The sequence below is a fragment of the Pygocentrus nattereri genome, chromosome 6, assembly GCF_015220715.1.
Source record: "Pygocentrus nattereri isolate fPygNat1 chromosome 6, fPygNat1.pri, whole genome shotgun sequence".
Classification (NCBI taxonomy): domain Eukaryota; kingdom Metazoa; phylum Chordata; class Actinopteri; order Characiformes; family Serrasalmidae; genus Pygocentrus; species Pygocentrus nattereri.
Window position 1 is genome coordinate 28,419,098 of NC_051216.1, and position 27,644 is coordinate 28,446,741.

At 39.1% G+C, this 27,644-nt stretch overlaps 1 protein-coding gene across 2 annotated transcripts in view; it reads left to right on the top strand.

Moving 5' to 3' along the window:
- The window catches only part of col4a2 (collagen, type IV, alpha 2), a 103,712-nt gene that overhangs the window by 73,570 nt on the left and 2,498 nt on the right, over positions 1–27,644 (top strand). The window contains exons 22-47 of one of the 2 annotated variants that reach the window (XM_017704695.2): positions 117–268; positions 386–458; positions 548–654; positions 3,295–3,478; positions 3,917–3,973; positions 4,306–4,380; positions 6,520–6,618; positions 8,093–8,314; positions 8,538–8,699; positions 12,450–12,620; positions 15,418–15,561; positions 15,702–15,830; positions 18,779–18,960; positions 19,589–19,652; positions 20,570–20,644; positions 20,762–20,869; positions 20,995–21,102; positions 23,178–23,249; positions 23,513–23,638; positions 24,050–24,166; positions 24,371–24,532; positions 25,443–25,541; positions 25,749–25,895; positions 26,013–26,129; positions 26,408–26,599; positions 26,784–27,070. In XM_017704695.2, coding sequence (XP_017560184.1) covers positions 117–268; positions 386–458; positions 548–654; positions 3,295–3,478; positions 3,917–3,973; positions 4,306–4,380; positions 6,520–6,618; positions 8,093–8,314; positions 8,538–8,699; positions 12,450–12,620; positions 15,418–15,561; positions 15,702–15,830; positions 18,779–18,960; positions 19,589–19,652; positions 20,570–20,644; positions 20,762–20,869; positions 20,995–21,102; positions 23,178–23,249; positions 23,513–23,638; positions 24,050–24,166; positions 24,371–24,532; positions 25,443–25,541; positions 25,749–25,895; positions 26,013–26,129; positions 26,408–26,599; positions 26,784–27,070 — 3,431 coding nt within the window. The remainder of the gene's footprint in view (positions 1–116; positions 269–385; positions 459–547; positions 655–3,294; positions 3,479–3,916; positions 3,974–4,305; positions 4,381–6,519; positions 6,619–8,092; positions 8,315–8,537; positions 8,700–12,449; positions 12,621–15,417; positions 15,562–15,701; positions 15,831–18,778; positions 18,961–19,588; positions 19,653–20,569; positions 20,645–20,761; positions 20,870–20,994; positions 21,103–23,177; positions 23,250–23,512; positions 23,639–24,049; positions 24,167–24,370; positions 24,533–25,442; positions 25,542–25,748; positions 25,896–26,012; positions 26,130–26,407; positions 26,600–26,783; positions 27,071–27,644) is intronic. The other variant, XM_017704696.2, reaches the window with a different exon arrangement.

The window sequence follows — 27,644 nt, forward strand, 5'->3', positions numbered from 1 at the left end:
GAGGATCAGATCCCTTTATTGTTAGCATTTTTAGACATATCTTTAGTTCAAAAATTATATTTCATCATGTTTTGCATAGTTAACATGAAATAATTATGTTTGTGTGATCTTATTAGGTGACCACGGTCCTTGTGAATGCAGAGCCCAGACCTCTCCTCCCGGGTCTCCGGGTTCACCTGGCAGTCCTGGTGACGATGGCATGGTAGGAGAGTGGGGTCAGCAGGGCGATCAAGGAGAGCCAGGACCCAGAGGAAAATCTGGATTACCTGTAAGTAACTAGCCTTACAGTAAAGGCAGAATATGGATTCCACAAGCACTCTAGACCATTGTTTTATTGTGAATTATTTGAAATCTTTAAAAAATGAAATATTTTTTCTTTCTACAGGGCTTTCCGGGTGTTGCTGGGTTTCCTGGACCAAAGGGACGTAAAGGAGAAATGACAGAGGTTACAGAAAAAGGTGCCCTTTTTATCTAATGTGATGAATGCAAGTAATGCATAGAAAATAAATTTAATGTGTGTGGGTGACTATCTGTGTATATTTTACAGGATCACCTGGAGATGAAGGAGACCCAGGCTTATCAGGTGAGCAAGGGGAGTCTGGCCAGACTGGACCTAATGGGATAGATGGTGCCCCTGGACTCACTGGTCCACCTGTAAGTTCCTCATTACTATCTTCCTAAAAAAACATCACATGAATTTGAATGCCCCCTGTCTTCATTTTAATGAGATGGTGATTGATTTTAAAAGAGACATTAATGGCATCCATCAGTAATTGTTTGTATACCAATTGGAAGGGTTATTCATTATGAATACCTTAATACATTAATTAATGTGAAATTATCTTTTGATTAAAAAACAATTTTATTTAAAAAGTGTTGAGAGAAATTGTTTTTCTTAAGGAAGTTCTGAAATTTTTCAGTTTGACAATTGTATTTATCAGTTGGTTTGGTAACCAGGAGATGTTTCTGAGGCTTTTGATTTGTGAGATTATAAAGAATGAGTGAATGAATGAATTCAATTCTCTGGGCCTGAGCTCATTTCAAGTGGACTGAGGGGAGGTGGAAAAGTGTCCTGTGGTCCGACAGATCAATGTTTGAAATTTTTTTTGGAAATCATGGACACTGTGTCCTCTGGGATAAAGACCACTTGGCTTGTTATCAGCATACAGTTCAAACACAAGTATTAATGATGGTGTAGGGGTGCTTTAGTGCACATGGCATAGGTGATGTGCAGATCTGTGAATGTACCATTAATGCTGAATGATATATACATGGCAACATATCCTGCTATCCAGATGACGTCTTTCTCAGAGAAGGCCTTGATTATTTCAGCAAGACAATGCCACACCACATTCTGCATGTATTACAACAGCATTGCTCCGTATTAAAAGAGTCTGGGCGCTAAACTGACCTGCCTACAGTCCAGATTTGCCACCGGCCGAAAGCATTTGCTGCATTATGAAATTAAAAATCTGGCAAAGGAGAACCCGAACTGTTGATCAGCTGAAATCTTGTATCAAACAAGAACAGGAAAACATATCACTTTGAGAACTACTGCAGGTGGTCTCCTCAGTTCTCAAATGCTTACAGAGTGTTGTTAAATGAAGAGGTTATGAAACACAGTGGTAAACACACCCCCCAACTCAACTATTTTGGAATGTGTTGTTGGCATCAAACGGGCATATAGTTTTTCAAAAACATCAATACAATTTTTCAGTTTCAACATTTAATTTGCTGTCTTTGTAGTATTTCCCTTTAAAAATATGGTTTACATGATTTGCATGTCATTGCATCCTATTTTTATTTATATTCTGCTTACTGTCACCACTTTTTTGGAAATGGGGTTGTATACCAAATTTAATCTTTGGATAATTTAAAAATGCTACACTGAACCTGACTATTTAAGACCACTGACAGACCATTTAATTACCAACTAAAATCTAAAGGCCAAATTAGCCTAATAATAACTCTAACTAAATAATTTTGCATTTTAATTAAACTATATTGTCTGGTGATAAAAACCTATAAATCCACTCTATGATGTGTTTTTTGTGATTTCTTTGTGAAAAGCTGCAAAAAAACGCAGAAGAAAATCATGGCATCTTGCAAATCCTGCACCTTCACCTCATGAGCGCACTGTTAGTGGGCAGGGCTGAACACAGTTTGAATGATAAGCTGCCGTCTTTGTAAATCAAATGTGAATTTCAGACACATTTTCAGCACTTACTGCGGCCACGTGAAGGAACATTCTGCGCTACGGCTGCACTCATACATAGACTACACACAAAAAGATATTTGGCATTCGGGTGAAATTTATGGATTTCCTCATCTCAAACAATTTATTGAAACAAAAGCCAACAACAGTGGTGGGTATACCCCAACAAAAAATGTAAGTGTCTCAATAATTTGTCATGTGACCTTGAGCATCAATTACAGCTTGACAACGACGTCTCATGCTGTTCGTAAGTCGACTCATTGTCTGCTGAGGCATGGCATCCCACTCTTCTTGAAGGGCAGCCCTCAGGTCATTGAGGTTTTGGGGTACAGAGTTATGAGCCTCTACATGGCAACTCAGCTGATCCCATAGGTTATCTATGGGATTCAGGTCTGGAGAAAGTGCTGGCCACTCCATCTGAGGTACCCCGGTATCCAGCAGCCATTCCCTAATGATGCAACCTCGATGAGCTGGAGCATTGTCGTCCATGAAGATGAAATTATTGTTCATGCAGAGGCACAATGACTGGATTAATGATGTTATTCAAGTAGTATGGGCTTGTCACTGTACCATTCACAAAGTGTAGGGCAGTTCTGTGTTGACTAGACACACCTGCCCACACTGTAACACCACCACCACCTTGCCGTTAAGCTCCTTGTTAGAGAACAGCAAGTTGTACAAAAAGTACTGAAACACTGAACAGTTGGACATGCGCATTCAAAAGTTTAGAGAAGGTCACATTAAGTTCACGTGTAAAGGTTAGAGTGCATTTTTGGTTCATCCTGAAATTTCACCCGAAAGCCAAATATCCTTAACTTTTTGTGAGTAGGGTATATGCATTCTTGGGTTTTCCAGGCACATGCATTTTGTTCTACGCATTCTCCATCTGTTATACATAAGGCTACATTACAAATGACCATGCATTTCTCTCTTTCTCACTGTCTCAGTGCCCCAAACACATAGCGGTCCACCGGGATTGTCTCAATCCTCCTTATGGCCAAACTTCATTCTTATGAGCATATAACACATGGTACTTTGGTCTCACTACACCATGTGCTGTATTCCTGTACTGTTTTCAGGGAGAGCGTCCAGTTGGAGAGTCTGGAGAGAAGGGCTACCCAGGCAGGCAGGGTTTGCCAGGGTTTGCTGGACCTGCAGGAAGACCAGGTCCAGTGTTTGGAGCAGCCAAGGGTTTAAGAGGTTCTCCTGGAGATCCAGGGATTAGTGGTTATGATGGAAATCCAGGCCAACCTGGTATTCCAGGTATGTGTTCTCTCTGCTCTTCTCCCTCTCATTGTTCTATTCTTTAATGTGTATTTTAACTGTATTGTTAATTTCTTCCCTTTTCCATCACTGTTTTCTGTCATATGGTATTTTGGGTTAGATATTCTAAAGTTAATGATTCTTCAAAAATTGAGTTCTGTAATAATATAAAGAAAATATTTTGTGTCAAAGAGGAATTCCACCCATTTTAAAATTTTTTTACATAATGTATTGATTGAGATAAAAGTTCTGTATCCGAGAGTTCCTGGAGAATGTGAATTTTCTCTGGTGTTCACTAGAAGGCTTGGGCTATTAAATCATGGAATATTCTACAAAGAAAATCATTTCAGCTGCTAATTGAGCCTTCTTCAGTCTCTGTCTGTCTACTGTGTTTTTGTCTGCTTCTGTCTTTCATCATATCTTGCTTGCCATTTAAAGGAAGCTGTAGTCCAAGTGGAGACGAAGGCCAATGGAATACAGCAGGAAGCGGCAATGGTGACAAGACAAACTCTCTCTTAAGAACTCTTCTTCTTCTATCTTAGTGCTTCTTTGCATTGCCGTCACTCTTTTGTTCACAGTTAATCAAGCTTTGGGCATTATTAACCTCTTTTCTTGTTTGATTTTTATTCACAGACACAAATATTTTTGGGACATATTGTGATGTTTTGTGCTTTGCTCTACACTAGGCAGTGGATCAAATCTGACTTTGGCATGATGAAACATGATGATATCTGCAGGCAATCAGCAGATCCACTGTAGCATCTGTCTTTTGTCACTGTGTCCTTTACCTTGACACTACTTAGCTCTTGGCCTTGGTGTTTCTACAGGGGAGTGTGAGGCAATACCAGGACCCCCAGGAGAGAGAGGACTCCCAGGACCCTCTGGACTGCCAGGATTTCTAGGTAATAGATAGTGTACTGTATACACTAAATGGATAACATATATTTTTTAAGTACATATCACTTCTTATTGTGTTAAAGTCATTTGTATTTATTTACATATTAATTCTCTTTTAAATATTAATTTTCTTGGCGAATAACCACTTACTGGCCAAATTAATAACTTTTTAAATATCCTCAGATGCTGTATAGTAACGTATATGTTCACAATAAATTCAATGCTAAATCCTTTTCCATGCTACAGCCCAGAGGCGTCTCTAAATAGCTGTGAAGCTTTTCTGGATTTCTTTGTGGCCAAGGTTGAAAAGGCTAGGTCTAATATCTCAATTTCTATGATTCAGCCCTTTGCCTTTCAGCCAGGTATCCCAACATTTGAGAAATTTGAATGGGTTTCCTTTGCACAGTTATCTGACATTGTTTCTCACATGAAATGCTCTACATCTGCCACGGATATTCTTCCATCTTGGTTTTTCAAGGATGTTTTTGACACAATTGGACCTGATGTTTTATCAATTATAAATGCAAGCTTAGCATCTGGTGCAGTTCCTGCAAGTTTTAAGCATGCAGTTGTTCAGCCCCTCCTAAAAAAGCATAACCTGGATGTAGGGGTTCTGAGTAACTACCAGCCTATATCAAAACTATCATTTTTGGCTAAAGTTCTTGAAAAAGTTGTGTTTACTCAACTTGAATCTTTTTTAAACAATAATAAAATTTATGAAACTTTTCAGTCAGGGTTTAGGGCATTGCACAGTACTGAGTCTGCTCTTTTAAAAGTGACTAATGATCTTTTACTTAATGCTGATTCTGGTTCTGTCCTGGTTTTGCTGGACTTGAGTGCTGCATTTGACACTGTTGATCATGATATACTCATTGAGCGTTTGGAACATTGTGTTGGGGTCAAGTGTTTGGCTCTAAATTGGTTTATCTCCTATATTAATTGTAGAACTTTTTCTGTAAACATTGGGAAATACTTCTGGGGTTCCACAAGGGTCCATTTTAGGCCTTGTGCTTTTTTCGCTATACATGCTCCCCCTAGGCCAAATTATTAGTAAACATAACATCTCATTTCACTGTTATGCAGATGATTTACAACTATATTTACCTTTAAACCTTGGAAATCATTACTCTTTAGGAAGACTCAATGAATGTATCATGGATATCAAGAATTGGATGACCCAGAGTTTTCTTCAACTGAATGATAATAAAACAGAGGTTATTTTATTTGGTCCCCCCACAGTAACCAAGAGTTTGAAAGAAAATCTGGGTTTCTTAACCCCCTTTATAAAAACTCAAGTTAAAAACCTTGGGGTCATTTTTGATACTGAATTAAAATAAGCAAGTAAATGCAGCAGTCAAGGCCAGTTTCTTCCAGCTTAGGACAATCTCCAGGTTAAAATAATTTCTTAATGCTCCAGATTTGGAAAAAATTATTCATGCCTTTGTGACATCTAGACTGGATTACTGTAATGCACTGTATTTTGGAATTAACGAAGCATCTCTGGCTCATTTACAACTAGTTCAAAATGCTGCGGCCAGAATATTAACTGGCACAAAGAAAAGAGAGCACATTACTCCAATTTTAGCATCTTTACACTGGCTCCCAGTGCATTACAGAATCCAATATAAAATGGCATTGATGGTTTTTAAAGTTTTCAATGGCCAGGCACCTGCATATGTTGAGGACATGCTTTGTATATATGCACCCTCAAGATCTTTAAGGTCTGCGTCTCAAAAACTTTTAACTGTTCCACGATCTCGTTTTAAACAAAAAGGGGTCGTGCTTTTGCTGTTTCTGCACCAAGAATTTGGAACGGCCTTCCAAGTGACATCAGGCATGTGTCATCTGTGACTGGTTTTAAAGTAAAGCTTAAAACACATTTTTATCAATTAGCGTTTAGCAGTCGTTGATCTGTGGACTGAGGTCTATACATTGTTGTGTGAACATTGCTGTGTGATCAGGTCTGTACATGGTATAATAGTGGTGTTCGGAAGGTGGGAATTCTTTTTGTTTTTTTTTATTGTGAAGCACTTTGGTTTTAAATGTGCTATATAAATAAAATTTACTTACTTACTTACTTAATGTACGTATTCAAATATTTTTGGCCACATTCACATGAAACTGACAGTATCTTTGTGTTCTAGGTGTACCTGGTCCTAAAGGGTTTGCAGGATCTAGTGGAGGAGTGGGACTTAAAGGAGAGCAAGGAGACCAGGGCAGAGGTGGACCACCTGGAGCAATGGGTGAGATGATTTTATTAGAACTTCATACTCAAAATCTGAAACACTATCAGCACACCTTTACTGGTAATGTGCAGGCTTCTCATCACTCAAACATGCAGCCCTCAAACAGTAGAGTGTCCCACATTTCACAAGACAGTCAAGAAAAACAAAAGATTTGAAAAAATATAATTTACATATGTGTATAAAATACACCGATCAGGTACAACATTATTACCACCTCCTTGTTTCTACACTCATTGTCTATTTTCTCAGCTCCACTTACTATACAGGTGCACTTTGTAGTCCTACAACTACAGACTGTGGTCCATCTGTTTCTCTGCATACTTTGTGACCATCAGTGAAGGATTAGACGATGATTAGCTCATACTGTACAGCAATCATCTCTGGCTTTACACCTACAGGGTGGACCAACAATGCAGGTGCATCTAATAGAGTGGACAGTGAGTGAACATTCAGACCAGCATAACACACACTAACAAACCACCACAACGTCAGTGTTACTGCAGTGCTGAGAAAGATCCACCACCCAAATAGTGCCTGCTCTGTGAGGTTCCATGAGGGTCCTGAAGGACAGGGTAAAAGGGGGCTAACAAAGTATGCAGAGAAACAGATGGACTACAGTCTGTAATTGTAGAACTACAAAGTGCACCTATATAATAAGTGGAGCTGATAAAATGGACGATGAGCGTAGAAACACAGAGATGGTCATAATGTGATTCCTGATCGGTGTATGTAACCTATAATAATTAATTATGCAACCCCAAAAAATGACAGCATACTTCTACACATTTTAAAGTTTAGTTCCTTTAATGTCTCAATCAATTGATTTTTCCCAATTCCTTACTTTAAAAAATAAAAAACATATGATGTGATGAAGCATAACTGGTTAAAGAATGGGTTAATGTACAAAGAGGAGTCAAAGAGAGTCAAAGAGGAGAGTGAAAGCCTTGCACTAGAAAACAAAGAAAACTCCAACTGGAGAACTCCTAAATGGAGAACAATGGAAGAAACATTACAAGTAATATATTGTCTTCTGTTCATATATCAACCTTCCCCATACTTTCTAGGGAATTGTAACGGGGCTCATCCAATCCTTTCAATATTTTGACATGTAACCCTTTTCCAGAATACTTACTATCAAATTAGTGTACATGTATTAAAGGTTTACCTACTTATGTACATTATCTACATTAACTACATTGTCAGAAAAAAAAAACTAAATATCTTTTTTGTATTTGAATGGATCACTAGAAATGATTGAAAATGGCTTGGAAAAAAAATCTTGTTACATTAACTTCAATTCAAAGTTAAAGTTTGTTGCTTCTCTTATAAAATTACCACTTTAGAGATATGAGGTTTGTCACAACAGCAAGCATATTCAGGTTTCACTTTAGCTTTCTTGTTTATCTGCTTGTCTACTCTGGACGCAGCTTCTGTCTCTTTCATTTTTTTGATCTTATTGTTTACCTTAAAGGTTTTGCTGGACCTCGTGGAGACTTGGGCAGTCCTGGTTCTAAAGGTCCAGAGGGGAATCTTGGTCCACCTGGTAGGCCAGGTTTAAATGGTGAGCCAGGGCTTAAGGGTCCTGACGGTAAGGCTCTAGGAGGTTCTCCTGGACCCACAGGAGACCCAGGGTTGCCAGGACAGCAAGGTGACAGAGGCCTCCCTGGAGATCGCGGCACAAGTGGATATCCAGGTGAGGCTTTGATTACATTATAGTCTGTGTTTTAGTAGCATGTTACTCATTACAGTTATCACTGACAATAATGAAAGAATTCTGTAATTATTTCTCCCTTGTAGCTGATTGTAGAGTAGAAACATTCAAAAATTTTGGATTCAAACCTACATTAGTGCACATAAGTTAATATAACAATATTGCAACGTCTAAGAGTTAAATGTCACTGTGATGTGGTATAAAGGAATGGAGGGAATGCCTGGGATGATTGGCTTCAAGGGTGAAGTAGGTCCTGCAGGCTTACAAGGAGAGATAGGAAGACCTGGTCCACAAGGAATATTTGGCTACCCTGGAGTGCCTGGACAAGCAGGACCCCCAGGACCTTCAGGCAACATAGGGCCACAAGGTAATACAATTAACAAAAATGTTCATGATCAAAGAATAATCAAGTGTATTTAAGTAATACTGCAGGCTCTAATCAAGTCATGAATTAATACAAATGCATCAGTTCCTGAACCAGTTTGGGTCTTATATTTTTAAGAAATCAAGAGATAAAGGAAATCACGTGTTAATATACCATTACTGTCATTTAACCCTTAATTGTCTGCTCAACCATATGGTAGAGGTCATGGCAGACTCTTGTACTAAGTACAAGGACTGAGAAGAGAGTCAGTTCACTCAAGTCAGTTCTCACATTATGGAAAACCATATTTTCTTTGCTTTTTTAAACATATGAGTTTGATGTACTATATAAAAAAAGTAAAAGTTACATGACATGACATTCACTCCCCAGTCCATATATGGAACTTAAGCTGCAAAAGCAGTCTGTTTTGGATTCATGGTTTTTAATTCATTGGTCACAAAAGTCAACACATTTACTTGTATCCACCTGTTCAGCCTACAGCAGTTTAATCCTGCATTTCCTGCATTTTCTGAATAATGAACAATACAGGACAGCCAGTCAGAACAGATGACATTTACATATATTGTTTTTAGAGGTACAGCCTTTTTAAGTCTAAGGGATAAACAGAGCTGGGAAAATAGGGCACATATAGAATATGTCATAATTTCATAATTCATTCATAAAACTACACACATTACATGTAGACCTCAGAGGAAAAAATAAGGAAATAAAAATCAATGAAAAATAAAGGTTCCTAAATGGTTCTTTGGTTGGATGTATGGTCATTTATGTGGAAGGTTCTTGTGTGCGTTCACATTCACGTGTCTAATTTACAAAGTTGGATCATCATTTGAAAAGTTCCTTAGGAAAGTGTTTCTTCTGTGGCTTTTCTCCAAAAAAAATTTTTGGTTCCTTTATTTTTACCTATATTTCTTTTTTTGTTTGTTTGTTTTTTAGTATGTTTCATCTAACTACAACCCCAATTCCAATGAAGTTGGGACGTTGTGTAAAACATAAATAAAAACTGACTACAATGATTTTCAAATCCTTTTCTACCTATATTCAACTGAATACACTACAAAGACAAGATATTTAATGTTCAAACAGATAAACTTTATTGTTTTTTGCAAATATTCACTCATTTTGAATTTGATGCCTGCAACACGTTCCAATGAAGTTGGCACAGGGGCATGTTTACCACTGTGTTACATCACCTTTCCTTGTAACAACACTCAATAAGCGTTTGGGACCTGAGGACACTAATTGTTGAAGCTTTGTAGGTGGAATTCTTTCACATTCTTGCTTGATGTACAACTTCAGTTGCTCAACAGTCCGGGGTCTCCATTGTCGTATTTTGCGCTTCATAATGCGCCACACATTTTCAATGGGAGACAGGTATGGACTGCAGGCCAGTCTAGTACCCGCACTCTTTTACTATGAAGCCATGCTGTTGTAACAGGTGCAGAATGTGGCTTGGCGTTGTCTTGCTGAAATAAGCAGGATGTCCCTGAAAAAGACGTGGACTCGTCAGACCACAGGACACTTTTGCACTTTGCGTCAGTCCATCTCAGATGAGCTCAGGCCCAGAGAAGCTGGCGGCATTTCTGGGTGATATATTTGTTGATATATGGCTTTCGCTTTGCATGGCAGAGTTTTAACTTGCACTTGTAGATGGAGCAACGAACTGTGTTCACTGACAGTGGTTTTCTGAAGTGTTCCTGAGCCCATGTGGTAATATCCGTTACAGACTGATGTCGGATTTTAATGCAGTGCCGCCTGAGGGGTCGAAGGTCACGGGCATTCAATGCTGGTTTTCTGCCTTGCTGCTTACTTGCAGAAATTTCTCCAGATTCTCTGAATCTTTTGATGATAATGGACTGTAGATGATGAAATTCCTTGCAATTGCACATTGAGAAACGTTCTTAAACTGTTGGCTCACACAGTTGTTCACAAAGTGGTGAACCTCGCCCCATCCTTGCTTGTGAACGACTGAGCCTTTCAGGGATGCTCGCTTTATACACAATCATGACACTCACCTGTTTCCCATTAACCTGTTCACCTGTGGAATGTTCCAAACAGGTGTTTTTTGTGCATTCCTCAACTTTCCCAGTCTTTTGTTGCCCCTGTCCCAACTTCTTTGGAATGTGTTGCAGGCAAGTTTATCCGTATATCTTGTCTTTGTAGTGTATTCAATTGAATATAGGTTGCAAATCATCATATTTTGTTTTAAACATGGGTATCTCAGACAATGCGCTACTATGGTTCAGATCGTACCTCACTGGGCGCTCATTCAAGGTATCATGGCATGGAGAGCTCTCCTCAGCCCACTCGCTATCCACTGGGGTTCCCCAGGGATTGGTAGTGGGACCCCTTATCTTTTCTATTTACACCACCTCTCTAGGCCGGGTTATCCGCTCACATGGCTTCTCGTACCATTGCTATGCTGACGACACCCAGCTCTCTCTGTCATTCCCGTCTGATGACCCATCGATCTCTGTGCGGATATCGCAGTGCCTCTCGGACATATCCGCATGGATGAAGGAACACCACCTTCAACTAAACCTGCCCAAGTCTGAACTTCTGGTTATACCAGCTATACAATCCATTCAACACAACTTCACCATAACCATCGACTCACTCTCACTCTCCCCGACAAAGGTTGCTAGGAACCTGGGGGTTATGGTAGATGACCAACTCTCCTTTACGCTCCATGTTGCCTCGGTGGCTCGGTCCTGCCACTTTGCGCTGTACAACATCAGACAGATACGGCCGTTTCTAACACAATGAGCCACCCAACTCTTGGTACAAGCAGTGGTCATCTCACGCCTCGACTACTGCAATGCCATACTGATGGGCCTCCCGGCCTGTGTTGTAAAACCACTGAAGATGGTTCAGAACGCTGCAGGGCGTCTGGTCTTTAACCAACCAAAACGGGCGCATGTCACCCCACTGCTCATTGAGCTCCACTGGTTACCGGTTGCTGCTCGTATCAAATTTAAAACTCTTACGATTGCCTACAAGGTGTTAACAGAGCAGGCTCCTTCCTACCTGCACTCGCTCCTAAAGGCTTACAGCACCGCCCGGCCGTTGCGATCCTCCAATGAACGTCGCTTAGCTTTGCCAAACAGTCACACAAAGCAATCGAGACTGTTCTCATACCTGATTCCCCAATGGTGGAACAAGCTACCTTCCACTGTCCCTCGCTATTTTTAAGAAACTCCTGAAGACAGAGCTCTTCAGGGAGCACTTACTCTAATCGCCTCTTGCAAATCTAACCACTACCAACCTCATCTCCTTCTTGCCCTCCTTCCCTTCTCTACCCCGCTATTACCCTTTGGCCTCCTTTAAGGCCTGACTATGTTTGTTCTATGTACCTCATTATTTGTAAGTCACTTTGGATAAAAGCGTCTGCTAAATGTAATGTAATGTAATTTATCTTTTACACAACGTCCCAACTTCATTGGAATTGGGGTTGTAAAAAAATTATCAACTGAAAATAAAAGGGTGTAATTCTCAACTAAGAAATGCATTTTATACTGCTTCTTTCTTTGTGAAACCATTTCAGGGCTACCGTCACGCTTGAACCATAATTTTACAAATAAACATAGCATTCAACTGTTTATAATGTTTCTTAGACTGTTGCTCCCAATCCTCATAAGTAGACATAAACAGTAAATTGTGTACTTAGCCAGACCATCAAAGTAATCTGAGGAAACAATGTGAAACTAATGTACTTTTGCATTTCTTTAACAGGTCTCAGTGGAAAAACTGGTGATCGTGGGGACAGTGGTCACCCAGGGTCTTTAGGACTGAGGGGTATTAGTGGAGAGCCTGGAAGTGATGCTGGACTAGGTGAACTTGGGCTTCAGGGAGATCCAGGACAAACTGGCCATGTTGGCCGGCCTGGTCTTTCTGGACTTAAAGGTTAGTATTTGGACACATTATAAGTGACAATACTACAAACTTTACTATTACATTATTGCAATGTTAATTATTTTGTGTGTGTGTGTGTGTGTGTGTGTGTGTGTGTTTACTGAATTACGCTTAATATATAACAAAATGATGAATTCGAAACGTGTGATTGATGTTAAAAAATGATCATTTCCAGTCAAGATGGCAATAACATGGCACCTGATCACGTCAAACCCTATTGTTTTCAAGCAGTTCACACATGAAGAATCTATCTAACAAAGTTCGAATGGCTGCTTGTGCTAGGGTTTGTTCTGTTTTAACATCATTAATGTGTCCCTTTCTTCACATAAAAACAAGATGCAAAAATCTGCTTGAACAATACAACATATGAACACCTGCCATATACTACTCTAGTATGTAGTATATAATAACTAATGTACTAAACAAATTGTTCCATGCAACTTTATTTTTGAATTGCTCGCAAACTGAAACTAGTTGCATTACAGTTTCTCTATGTAAAGCCAGTCTTACGGCTCAGTCTGAGCACAATAAACATACACTATACACTATATTTCTACATTATAATGCATGTAGATATCTGACCTTCACGCCTATATGAGTTTCTTGGACATCCCATTCCAAAACCAGGGCCATTAATATGGAGTTGGCCCCTCTTTGAGGATTTCCACAATATTTTGGAGTGTGTCTGTGGGCACATTCAGTCAAAAGAGTATCTGTGAGGGCAGGCACTGATGTTGGACTACAAGGCCTGGCTCACAATCGACATTCTAATTTGTCCCAGATGTATTCAGTGTAGTTGAGATCAGGGCTCTGTGCAGGTCACTGGAGTACCTCCACACCAAATATCTTTACAGACCTTACTTTGTGCATAGGGTGACAGTCATGCTGGAACAGGAAAGGGCCTTCCCCAAACTGTTGTCACAAAGTTGAAAGCAGATAACTGGCTAAAATTTCTTTGAATGCTGTAGCATCGACATTGCCCTTTACTAGAACTAAGGGCCTGAGCTTAAACACTGAAAAACAACCCCAGACCATTATCCATCCTTTACCACACTTTATAGTTGGTGCAATTTATTTCAGTAGGTAGGCAGTAGGTCACCAAATCCAGATCCATCCTTGAGACTGCCAGATAGTGAAGCAGGATTCATCACTCCAGAGAACTGTTCCAGAGTTCAGTGGCAGTGTGCTTTACAGCACTTCACCTGACAGTTGGCATTGTGCATAGCGATCGTAAGTTTGTTCACAGCTGCTCAAACTATTTTATGAAGTTCTCAGCATTCAGTTTTTGTGCAAATGTTGTTTCCAGAGGCAGTTTGGAATTCTGTAGTGAGTGATTTAACAGGGGATAGGTGATATTTACCTGATATAAGGTACCTGGTTCAGCACTCTGTGGCCCCACTCTGTGAATTTGCATGGTCTACTACTTTGTTGCGAAGCTGTTGTTGCTCCAAGATGCTTCCTTTTAACTATGATAGCACTTACAGTTGCCTGGGGAAGAAAACAAAATGGAAATATCACTAACTGACTTGTGGCAATGTTGGCAGCCTATGACAGTGCTATGTTTAAAGTCACCAAGATATTGAGTATGACCCATCCTACCCCCAGTGTTTTTCTTTGGAGAAAAGAATGTGCTATTTTACATATCTGTTAGCAATGAATGAGAGTGAAACACTTGAATATCATGATTAGGAGGGACATTCACATACCATATAGTGTAGTTATTTATGTAATTAAATAAGTAATTGAGTAACTTTAATTCTAATGAAAATCCCCTAGGGGGTGTTCTTTAAAAAGACCTTTTATTACTGAAAAAAAGCTATGTATTTTTCACTACTAAAGCTGCCCTCTTTATTTTTACCTACTGTGACGAGGCGACAGAGTACCAGACACTTGCGGATAAGAAGATAGTAGGTTTTAATATCCAGAAAGGGCAAATCACAAATCGAAGTCGGAGTCCAGGCAAAAATAGTCAAACACAGGTTAGATCAAAGAAGGGAGAATACAAAAGGGTCAGACAGAAATCTAAATCGGGAAATGCACAAAAACAGGTCAATACATGGAAAAGGCGAACAAAACAGAAGTCGAACACTCAATGATTGCATAGAAACAATACTTCACAACGTTAGAAAGTTCAGCCAGAGTTTAAATACACTCTAGTGCCTCATCATTGTAACTAGGCACAGGTGCGAACTATCAATAGTCTGGGGATTGTCCTGTGTAGTATTCTGGGGGTTGGAGTCTGCCAAACTGGAGTCTGAGTCTCCTTGCTTGATCATATGATCTCCCAGAGCGTTCTGGGAGATTGAGTCCCGTCTTTCGTCAGAGACAGTAGAAGGCATGACACCTACATTTCTTTTTTGTTTGTTTGTTGTTTTTTTCTTAATGGGGTAATCAAGACAGTGATACCATAGCACATGATTACATCAAACACTATTGTTTTATAGTTATTTGTATAGTTGAATAAATATCTGAACGACTAAGTTCAAATCAAACACATTTTTGGACAGTCCTCTTGCAGCTGTTCTCAAGACAGAAGCAAAAACATATCTCAATTTTTTTTTCAAAAATGCATGGAATAGATGATTTTACAGTAGGTTACATTAAAAGTAAATAACGTTTTTGCCCTTTCCTGAAAATTTACCATTTTGGACGTTTGGAGAAATATTTTCTTTGTACAGCAGTGACACATTGCTAAACTTCATCCACAAACAAGTCTGACACATATATGCAAACAGATCTTGAACCAACAGACATAAATGTTGACATGTTGTCTAATATCCCTCTGCAGGTTTAAGAGGCTCTCAGGGCATGACAGGCTTTCCAGGAATGCCTGGGAATACTGGTCTGAAGGGTGTCACAGGACAAAAAGGGGAGTTTGGCTTTCCAGGCATAAGAGGAGAAAAAGGATTCAGAGGCGACAAAGGCATAAAAGGTTAGGCTACTGGCTACCCAAATTTGGCCTTTTTTATAGTATTTGTTTTATGCTCTTTGAGTTGTTTTATATGATTTATTTTTTTATTTATCAGTTACAAATTCAGTCTTAGAGATTGAAAGTTTGATGTCTTTCTCCAGGTGAACCAGGGCTTATTGGCCCTCCAGGCGATCCACCATCCATTAAAATGGAGCACATGAAAGAGACCATGAAAGGTTTAAAAGGTGACCGTGGAAAAGAAGGAGATCCAGGTTTCATTGGGCCCCGAGGTAAGTGCTCTCTGGTGTATGTACCTGCAACATTTACCAGTGAGGACAGTTCCAAATGTTCCAGATGTTCTTTATCACATTTTTTAAATCTGCATCAGCCTATCACACACGCTCACCAAGCATTTTATTAGGTATACTTACCTTGTATCTATATTTGTCTATTTTATCAGCTCCACTTACCATTTAGTTGCACTTTGTTGTTCTACAATTACAGACTGTGGTTCATCTGTTCCTTTGCATAATTTGTTGTCCCTTTTTTACCCCATTTATCAGTGGTATTATTATTATTGGGGTGGGGGATCATTTTCAGCACTGCAGTGATGCTGAGGTGGTGGTGGCATGTTAGTGTGTGTTGTGTTGAATCAAACACAGCAGTTCTGCTGGAAGTTTTAAAGACTGTGTCCTCTCACTGTCCACTCTATTAAACACTCCTACCTGGTTGGTCCACCTTGTAGATGTAAAGTCAGAGACAGTAGTTTATTCCTAGTGTTTGTCATCATCTAGCCCTTCATCAGTGGTCACAAGATGCTGCCCACATGCTAAACGTTTTTGGTTGGTGGACCATTCTTAGTCCAGCATTGGCACCGAGTCATTTAAAAACTCCAGCAGCACCTCTGTCTGATCCACTCGTACCAGCACAACACACACTAACACACCACCACCACCAGTGATGCTGTGTTAAGAATGACCCACCCCCTAAAATAGTACCTTCTCTGTGGTGGTCCTGTGGGAATCTTAAGCATTGAAGAATTGGGTAAAGGCAGGATAATAAATTCTGCAGAGAAACAGATGGACTACAGTCTGTAATTGTAGAACTACAAAGTGCACCTTTATACTAAGTGGATCTGTTAATATTTTCAATGATTGTGTTCCTAATAAAGTGACCATTGAGGGTATGTCCATATCACTTGTGGTCTAATTTCAGCTTGTAATTTGACTGTGAGTGGGACATGATGGAATGCATCCCTTACTCTTCTGTTCCAATGTTCAAAGTTGTCAACAAACAGTATAGTATACAAACAGTAGTATACTAAAATACTAAAATACAGCATGTGTAAGCACAGAGAGTGAGAGGTAACTGTGATCAGTCTCATCCACCACTCCCCTCATTATGTCTGTCATGGCCTTCCTGAAGCAGCTAGGCAGATGAAGAGACTGACTTCAGCTGTTGAGGATAAAGGGAGGCCAGTCATATCCTGTGTCATTTTTCCTGCACATGGCCACGTTTGTCTGTTCTCAACCTTTTCCACTTCAAGGCCTGCCCGTTTATAATTACAAATTATAGCGGCCTACAGGAAAACTAAAATAAACTTCTTAAGTACAATATTTTCTTTTTCTCTTCTTAAATGCTGACACTGAAAACCTGAGAACCAGGGAAAAGATCAGATCATCAGTTCAGTTCAATCACAGAAACCAAAATTTGTTAAAAATGTTAAAAAACATAACGGTAAAAGAAATATTTATTTTGAGAGATGTTAAAAAAGGGAAAAAAACAAAAAGAATTGAAATGTACAAGGTAGATGTGGACTGTGATTTTGAGCTGCAGTGTTTTGCATTTTCACTGAAAATAGAGTAGAATGTTTCTGTATTTTTAAATAATCAAATTCATTTAACTAATGGGTTTATAAATTGATTCATTAAGGGTCCTTAATTGTTTGAAATAAAGAGTTTAGTATATGATAAAGTTTTAAGATCATAAGACCATTCATTCCGCAGTCCATATTAGGCAACTAAGCTGCAAAAACAGACTTGTTTTAATTCATCAGTCACAAAAAAAACAGCTAATTTACATACATCTACTTATTCAACAGTTTAGCTCCACCTAGAGCAGCTATAAACATCAGAACTCGCAAGTACAATTGACAGCACAGAAATCTCATACCAATCCCTGCTATTGTTAATAAATAACTATAACTCGTATATGGGCTCAGTTTTCATGGAGGTGAGAGTTCAGTTTAGTGATGTAAAAAATTTTGTTCTCACCCCATTTCTGTTTTTATGGCCAGAAATTTAAGCACCTGCACTGCATAACAAAAGGTATGACATTCAAAAAAACTTAGACGAAATTTGTGCTCATGTTGCTGCCCCACCCAAAATCCACTTGTTGGGTGGGGCATGTTATTTTCCTGATGATAAAGTCCTATTCATATCCTGTCCTATTTCTTCCAGCCTTGTTTTGTTGATGTACTGCTAAAATGTGACATTGTTACAACCCAATAATAACTCAGCCAGTTAGCGCTGATGTCCTTGTAGTTACTGAATAATATGCCTTACTGGCCTATGATTTTAAGGAGTTAGTAGAACTGACAAAATGGCTTACGAATTAAACAAATACCAAACTCAACAAATTTACTGCCATCTTAGAGACAAGGAATTAGCCACTAAACATATTTTGAGCACCACCTACACACACACACAAGAAGACAGCAAATACATTTGTTGCACTTTTTGTCAGTGAGCCTGTTACTTTTACCACTAAATTACTGATGTAAAATCTATTCTATATACAGGAGAGATTATATATAGGATTAATGATGAACTGATATATGTAATCATACATACCCATGTGAGACACTGCCATTATGAATATATTATTTAGGAGTTGATTTGATTGAATATCATTGCAGAATACCTAATCATGCCTGTTAGAAATGTATCTGCTTTTTGTAGGTTATTTCCTGTGACAATGGGCAGAAAATAACAATAATATATTTGCTAAACCCACAAAGGCCAACATCTAAACTTTGCATCTTATTTATGTTACGATCCTGGAAATAGGGGCCTATATTTCTATGAACCGCCTCTGTCATTGTAGAAAGCGGCATGTTGCAGGAGGTGCATGTCGTAATATGTGTTTTACCATCTGCAGAAAGTGACATACCTGAGAAATTGAAAAAGTGTCTATTTCTTTGAATGAGTTTTTTTTTTTTTTTTGCTCTGGTCTCCAGGTTCAAAAGGTTACCCAGGGGTTCCAGGAGAAGAGGGGCATCACGGATTACCTGGAGAGCCCAGCCATGAGAAGGGTGTACAAGGATCTTCTGGAGCTCAGGGACTACCTGGGCAAAAGGGGATGCCAGGAGCTACAGGACCTCCAGGAATTCCTGGTTTTCCTGGAATGGGTGGACCCCGGGTAAGTTAAGGCAAAACCCATGCATGTATGTACACCTTTTTTTGGTTATGTTCCCACACCAACCTGTCTCTGAAGGCAAAATCTGTACAATTATCATGCATTAAGTATTAATTAATTATAAGATGGATTTTATAAGTGACCATTTAGTTTTAATACTGTTTAGAAAGTTGAGTTTTATGTGTATTTAAAGCAACACAAATTGGGTTCCTAACAGTTTGGAAGCTGTTTAGTTACACATTACAAGCTCATCATGTGATGAGGCTTTACAGAGTCATCTTTTAAAGGGCATAGTAAAAAAACAAAAGTGTGGCATTACATTAGATCATAACTAGTAGCATGGGTTTCAAGTAGGCAGCTACTGATAATAACTGCAGTCAGTTTGTGTTGGTGTTGGGTTGGGGTAAGCCTTAAGTAATGCTAGAATCTTTTAGAGCCAGAATTCACAGACTAGATTTGGCCCAATCCACCGTTATCCATACTACAGCACTACATCAGCCTCTAATGTAGCATTATATCAGGTAGCACTGCAAAGTAGCAGTGTATCTCACCCTTCTTTCTAATGTATGTTTGTCTTCCTATAAATTTACATCAATGAAATTTGTCTTTGATGTCATTATTAATATCACAGGGGGAGAAAGGTTCACCTGGTGCATATGGAGCAACAGGAGATGCTGGAATCAAGGGGATCAAAGGTGATTTTGAGATTTTACATATGCCATGTGAGAGGTATGGTCATTGCAAGTGTAAAATAGGCATGATGCATTCAGCTGACAAAACACTGGTTGACGGTTGTGAGATGATTATTATACCTTTTTAGCTAGTAATCAGGTGTGATTTATTGTTTTTTGCCAGTTTTTGGGTTGTTTGAGCCAGGGGTTGAATTGAGGGAGACTGTGACATGTGACCTGGAATAAAATGACCCCCCATAAGAGAAATAAAATTAACCTTGGTGGGGGGGGGGGGCTCACATGTTAATATTAGAATCTTTCCCTTGGATAAGCTTGAATAATATGTCTTTGCATAATATACAATAAATAGCCAGAATTTTAAAAAGTTGCCTGGCAAACTAAATCATAATTTGGCTTAATTTCTTATTAGATGCACCAACCTTGCCTGCTGAAAAAGGTTGAATCAATAAAAAAAGACTAAGAATAATTTATATTCATACATGTATACAAGGTAAATGACTTCTGACTAGTAATACTAGTATATTACTATATATATATATAGGTCATTTCATAGACAGAATTTCTACAAGGGAGAAGTTGGTTTGAACACAAATGTAGCAAAAATAAAATGGTTTTAAAATTTTAAAAATGACCATTAAATTATCATTATTACAGTCATATATGATTACTCTCTGTTGATTGGCTGTCCTCTTCATTGTTTTGGCCAGGGTGAATGTTGGACTGATGTCTCAACTCAGCCAATTCAGTTTCAATTTCAGTGTAACATTTACAGCATTTAGCAGACATTTGGGTATACATTTCAGTATACCCAACTTCATCACCCATAGTGCCTCCTGGTCGGAAAATCCAATTTTCTGATAAAACTGAACAAAGTAGTTACTGGCAGCAGATAATTACTAACTGAAATTGCTATTCTTCAGGTGACAAGGGTGATATCTTAGACCTCCCTGGACCCACAGGGCCAAGGGGGGAATCCGGTCTGTCTGGACCTTCAGGTAAGGCATTCAACTGTCTACTCAGGAGCTGACCAAGAAAAACTACAGAACCTTTATGAGTAGTAGCAGTAGAGGAGGACTAATAATGAGGAATTATTTTTTCTGGGCTTTGTACAGGTCATAAGGGTTTTATAGGTGAGCCTGGAGAAAGAGGAAGTTCTGGTTTTGATGGCATCGAAGGAATGAAAGGGTATCAAGGTGAACCTGGACTGGAGGGGGCACCAGGTAAGGGAATTCAATTGTGATGAATCACTCTGATTGGATAAAACAATGGATCCTGGTTTATGTATTAGTCTGTTTCCTATTAATCCACAGACAGCACAACTGGATCACCTCCATTCTTTTGGCAGGTTTTAAAGGGCTACAAGGTTTTCCAGGAAACCAGGGTACTAAGGGTTGGGCAGGAGTGCCGGGAGAGGAAGGGGTCAGTGGTAAACCAGGCCATCCTGGACAAAAAGGTATGTCTAAGCTAATACCAATGAATTTTCAGGAGTGTTAAAATTGGTTCTTCATTTCTTTACACAATGAGGTGGGAAGGAACTGGTTACATTTATTGATTTAGTTACCTATTCATTTTCATGACTTTGTACTTGTCTGAGCATGTTCAAATAATACTATTCTTACTTAATTATATTTGTGAGGAATATATGCTCTATCCTCTTTAGTCAGTCATATTGAGTTCTTATTCCTTTTCTGGGAATTATATTGTGTTAGATCAACACCTGGACTGCCTATCTGTTGTTCCGGATTAGGTCCATTTATCTTTTGGTCATTCAATTTTCATTTTAAAACCAGTACTGAAAAATGGGACAATGGACATTGTAATCTGTGGTGAGAGTAGAGAGCAGGTGGAAGAGAATCTGGAGAGGTGGAGGTTTGCACTGGAGAGGAGAGGAATGAAGGTCAGTAGAGACAAGATGGAATACATGTGTGTGAATGAGAGGGAGGCAGGTGGAAAGGTGAAGATGCAAGGAGTAGAGGTCGTAAAGGTGGATGACTTCAAATATCTTGGGTCAACCATCCAGAGCAATGGACAGTGCAGAAAAGAGGTGAAGAAGAGGGTGCAGGCAGGATGGAGTGGGTGGAGACGGGTGTCAGGGCTGATGTGAGACAGAAGGATAGCAGCAAAAGTGAAAGGGAAGGTTTACAAGACAGTAGTGCGTCCTACTTTGATGTATGGTTTGGAGACTGTGGCTCTGTCTAAAAGACAGGAGGCTGAGCTGGAGGTGGCGGAGATGAAGATGCTGAGATTTTCGTTGGGAGTGACAAGGATGGACAAGATTAGAAATGAGCAGATCAGAGGGACAGTGAAAGTGGAGCAGTTTGGAGATAAAGCCAGAGAGGCCAGGTTGAGATGGTTTGGACATGTGTTGAGGAGGAATAGTTGATATATTGGTCAAAGAATGTTGAGTAGACCTCAGAGAAGGTTTATGGATGTAGTGAAGGTGGACATGGAGATGGTTGGTGTAAAAGTAGAGGAGGCAGTGGATAGGGCAAGATGGAGGCAGATGATCCGCTGTGGCGACCCCTAAAGGGAGCAGCCGAAAGAACAAGAAGAAGAAGAATGAATAATGGGACAATGGATCAGTTCTTGTTTTTGGTTGTGTTATTGTTAATGCAAAAATCAAGAAATAGCTCCATTTTACAAATTAACAAACTAATAATAAAATCAAATAACAACAACAATTGAATAAAAGGACATTTTTACTTATACAAACTTTAAAAAAACTGTCACTTCAACTGGAAATAAACATGCGGAGCACACAAAAGCTCAGAAATTAGGCAGTCACAGTAAAAAATATAGACAGGAAAAAACAGGTGTGAGTGTTGAGAAGACGGGCCTAGTTTTGAGAATTTAATTTTGAAAAGTTATGTAGTCAGAGTTGAACATATAGCAAGTGTGTTGTTGCACCAGACTTGGGAATTAAATCTGTGAACAGAGGTGCATCATGCAAGCTTCGTAAAATAATGTGATATCTGAAGTTTTGTAGACAGACCACAGCAGAAACTCTTTCTTAGTTCTCTACGTAAAAGGGTGATATACGCAATGTAAGGTAATATGCAATAATTGTCTATGAATGTTGGAAATGTATAAATATATTCTGGACATAAATGTGGATGATGCACTAGTTCAGTTACTGCCATTTGTACAGCAGGAATGGGAACAGTTGTCAGTTAAAACATATAACAGTTAAAATGACTAGATATTTAAAATTATTACAGAGTTATTGTATAATTATTCATGAAAAGAGAAATTACAAATTACAAAGCCCACCTGCTTTGTCAAATGTGCAGTGTCAGTTGTACACCAGCTCTTATTTTTTAATTAGTATTTAAATACTTAAAACACTTTGGTGATTTTCCTGCTGGAAACACGGGTTTAGTAGGCATGTTAGAACAGAGAAGTCAGCAAACTGTGCTGGACTGTGGCCCTCAGTTTCCCACCCCTGATTTATTGTATTCAGATTTACTGTAATAAAGTGAAAAGATGAAAGTTGAAGTTGACATGGACATAATTTGTTCCCCTCTTTAGGTTTTCCTGGACTTAAAGGAATTTTTGGGTTGGATGGACTTAAAGGTCAAAAAGGTCTTCACGGCATTCCAGGTATTCCTTTATTATTGACAGTTATTCAAAAGTAACCTTTAGAGAAATCGTTGGCAATCATAGCCAAATTATCTACAGTTGCAAATTAGCAACAATATAAACAGACTGTCAATTTACCACATGTAGGCTATTCACTGTTTAGTGTTCTGTCTTTCTTTATGTAGCCATGTTATGAGTTTTTGCAAAACGTATGTTTGTAAGTTGTTTATATTTATTTATCATTAAACTATGTTATAATTTATCTCTATAACTGCCCTTCTTAGGTAGTGACACCTGGGGGTCACCAGGTGAGCCTGGACCGAAAGGAGAAAAAGGAGAGATAGGCATTCCCAGCGCAGAGGTTGGTGTCCCAGGGGCCCATGGCCTTAAGGGTTCACCAGGTGATCAGGGTGGGTCATCAAGTATATCATTGCTGTTCTGACAAAACCTTGTAGCTTTATGAGAGAAGAAAAATATTCTCAGCATTAATGTTCTATTACAGTAAGTTTTTATTAGAAATAATTTTGGATCTGTTGGTCCGTTCATCATTGAAGTTCTCTCAGTATTAAGGGCAGCTGGCAGTGTAAATAAATAAGTAAATAAAATGTATTACAAAGGTTTTTAAATTACAGCGGCAATATGCTTTCTTAATTTGCAAAGTGGGATTTAGTATGATTTTCTTAATGTCTTTTTGTCTGAAGTTTTACGTTTAAGTGTTAAAGAGCAGTCTTAAAAACTATAAAAGATCTTAAGAGCAAGACTTTTTTTTTATTTGTTTTGTGTCTGTGAAAGCATATCATAGGTGTTGCATTTTTCTTTAGGTTATCAGGGTGAACCAGGTCTTCCAGGTGTTCAAGGGCCTCAAGGGACACATGGAATCCCTGGCAGCAAGGGTGTGTCAGGAGATTCAGGATCACATGGGCAGAAAGGTCTTCCAGGTAAAGCAATAAGTATACTGTGCCACAGTGACAGTAATAACTATTACTAGTTAGCCACATGGTCCTCAAAGCAGGCTCTTAGAATTAGTTTACAGATTTAATCAGAAACATAAAATAATAATGCAGCAAAATAATGAAGCAAAAACTCTACAAGCACATATGTCATCACCAGCTATTCTGATAGGAGATTTTGTGTTTCTTCAGGTTTTCCTGGACCCACTGGTCCTTCAGGTTTTCCATCTCCATTTGGACCTAAAGGAGATCAAGGCTTTCCAGGGGAAGTTGGAATCACAGGACTTAAAGGGGTTCAGGGGGACACAGGAGATAAAGGACTACCTGGACAGTCTGGAGTATCAGGAAGAAAAGGTATAAATATAATGACTTCATATGTATTTGAGATGTAACAGAATATGAGTACATTTTCTAGAAATAGAATTTTGCAGAGATACATATAGACAGTGTGTTGATAGATAGTGTTTGATTTCTTTTCTCTGAAATTATTTGCTTACATTAAACACCTGATTTCTAAGCATTTTTACTTTTCAGACTCAACACAAGATAGACACCACAAGATACACTTCAAACTCTGCTTGCCCATGTGCATGTTTCAACTCATCCGTTAGTCTTGTTCTCCTCATCTTGGTCCTGCTAACTAGAATTAAACTCCAGTATAATCTGCTAATTACATAACAACTGGGCCAAAATGCATAATGTTTGTAATCTGGAGAATAGCATGTTACTCATCACCTTAAATATAGTAGTGGCCTTTCATGAATTCTCGTTGGGCAAAACTAATTGACTCTCTAACGGATTGTCTCACTGATTAAGTGCCTCACTAAAAGAAAAACACTTTTCTACACAGATTTATTGACTACAGTATGATTTTTAGTTTAACACTTCCCAGTTAAAACACCACACTCTCCCAGTTAAAACTTCCCAACAAGGCTGTATACATCATATCCTTGTAGGGATGTGAGTTGAGCCAATATTAATGAATTAATATTTAAGCACAAAACAGAGGCAGGTAGTGGCATTGTGTGGCATACAATGCCTTAAGGTGTTACAGAGCAGAAACTACCAAACACAAGAAACTGGCAATGTTTACAACATGCATCACTCTGCTATACAAAGTATAGCAATGAACATTTTCAAGCTTTACCTGTTTGCTTCCGACTGGGGCAAAATTTCAGTCAGGCTTTTGTGGGTTTTCCTAGAGCTGGTAAGATTAAACTCATACTCACTGTATCATCCTTTTTACAACACATCTATTCTGCAGGTTTAAAAGGACAGCAAGGAATGATGGGATTCCCAGGAAGACAAGGATTCCAGGGTGACAGAGGCCCTTCTGGTCCAAAAGGAGACACTGGACCACCAGGTAAATAACTGTGCTTTTTGAAATTGAGATTTTTTGATCTTCATCTTCCTTACTCTGTCTGTCTATGGCTCATTCTGTTAGACTTCTGTCTTTATAGAAGCAAAAAAATATTGTACCTATTTGAAATAGGTTTATCAGAATGCACAACCTCCCAAAGGGTTACCTTCTATTACAGGCAGTTTAATGTCCATGTCTTAACTTCTTCAGGCTTTATTGGTGCCTCTGGTGCTAAGGGGCGGCCTCCAGTTCCTGTGAAAGTACCAGGAGAAAGAGGGCCACCTGGTCTACATGGTATTCGTGGACCAGATGGAGTAAGAGGGGAGACAGGCCCGTCTGGACTCCCTGGAGATCAAGGTAAAGCAAAACGGAAGGCTACCAAATCAGATTATGGAATGTTTTGTTTTATCTCTGAAATGTGTACATTCATTACATGGGTTGTCACTATAATGACAAGGAGACTTCTTGTTGTAGGGTTTTTGGGACCAAATGGGCAGAAGGGGATGCCAGGGCTACCTGGAATACCAGGACACCCAGGTTTTCGCGGAGATTCTGGATCAGTGGGCCATCCAGGCCTCCAGGGCCTAGAAGGTAAGTGGATTGGGCATGCTTTAGTGAATGTGTGAGGATTATGATTACAGCATTCTGGACTGTGTCAGAATTTGAGGTGGCAGGTCACCAGGATATTCTGAGAGATTTTAGAATGGCTAAGCGAAATGAGTCAAATACTTTCTTGCTTTGGTAGGCAGTTACAGTAAGTGTTCGCATTTATATATAATTTTGTTTATGCTATTACAGTTTACAGCATCTATTCATGTTCCAAGGGAATTTGTGAATTTGAATTAAGAATTTGTGCCTGCTTTTTCCAGGGGCCCGTGGGCATCCTGGAATTCAAGGTCGTCCTGGTATGCCAGGTCGAAGTGTCAGCGTTGGATACCTGCTGGTGAAACACAGTCAGTCTGAGCAGACACCCATGTGCCCTGTGGGAATGTCAAAGCTGTGGGATGGCTACAGTCTGCTTTATTTTGAAGGGCAAGAAAAAGCTCATAATCAGGACCTGGGTGAGTAAAGTAGCCTTTAGCAGAATAACAGAGGATTAGCACTAACAGCCAGTACAGTTCTTAACTGCTTGCCAACATTCTTGGCACCTTGCTTGTCACTTTCTTCACCTTCTAATGTACTAATAACTGCTTACAAAACAGGTTTTAAGGGTTTTAAAGACATGCCATATTGGTCCTCATCCAGGTCTTGCAGGCTCCTGTCTTCCCCGTTTCAATACCATGCCGTTCTTGTACTGCAATCCCGGTGACATATGCTACTATGCCAGTCGGAATGACAAATCCTATTGGCTCTCCACAACTGCCCCTATTCCCATGATGCCTGTGGAGGAGGCAGACATCAAACCATACATAAGCCGCTGTTCAGTGTGCGAAGCTCCATCTGTGGCCATAGCTGTGCATAGTCAGGACATAACTATTCCTCAGTGCCCTGTAGGCTGGAGAAGCTTGTGGATTGGCTACTCTTTCCTCATGGTGAGTCTTCAATCATTTGTATTCATTGTTACTTGTTATCATTCTGCAGTATACTGTATATACATTTTCATTTATTTAATTTTCCATTAGAATGGCTATAAGGTGCAAGTTGTTCAGTTCTTCAGTGTCTGGAAAAAAGCTAAAAACATATACTTAAGAGAAAATTACACAGAAGCCTCAACAACAAAATACAGAATTTTTTTCAGAATTTAGTGCATTCACCTTTTCCCTTTATTATAGCTTCCATTCTTTTAAGGAGACCTAATTTCAGTTTTTAAAGAAATCCAAAGGGATGTTTTTCCATGCTTCCTGTAAACTAGAGATGCACTGACACCACTTTTCCCCTTCAGATACTGATACCTGGTCCTTTAGTATTAGCCGATACTGGTTTTTAGTGAATTTTTAAAAAATGTAATCCATTTTAAAAACACTTTATTTTGGTCAAATCTATGTTCTGCGTCACAAATTAAACACACTCAGCTTGGCTAGATGGCGTTTACTTGTTGGATTATATTTATTAGATGCTTACGAAAACCTATTTTTGTTCATTGTATTTGTTTAGTATTTAATATTA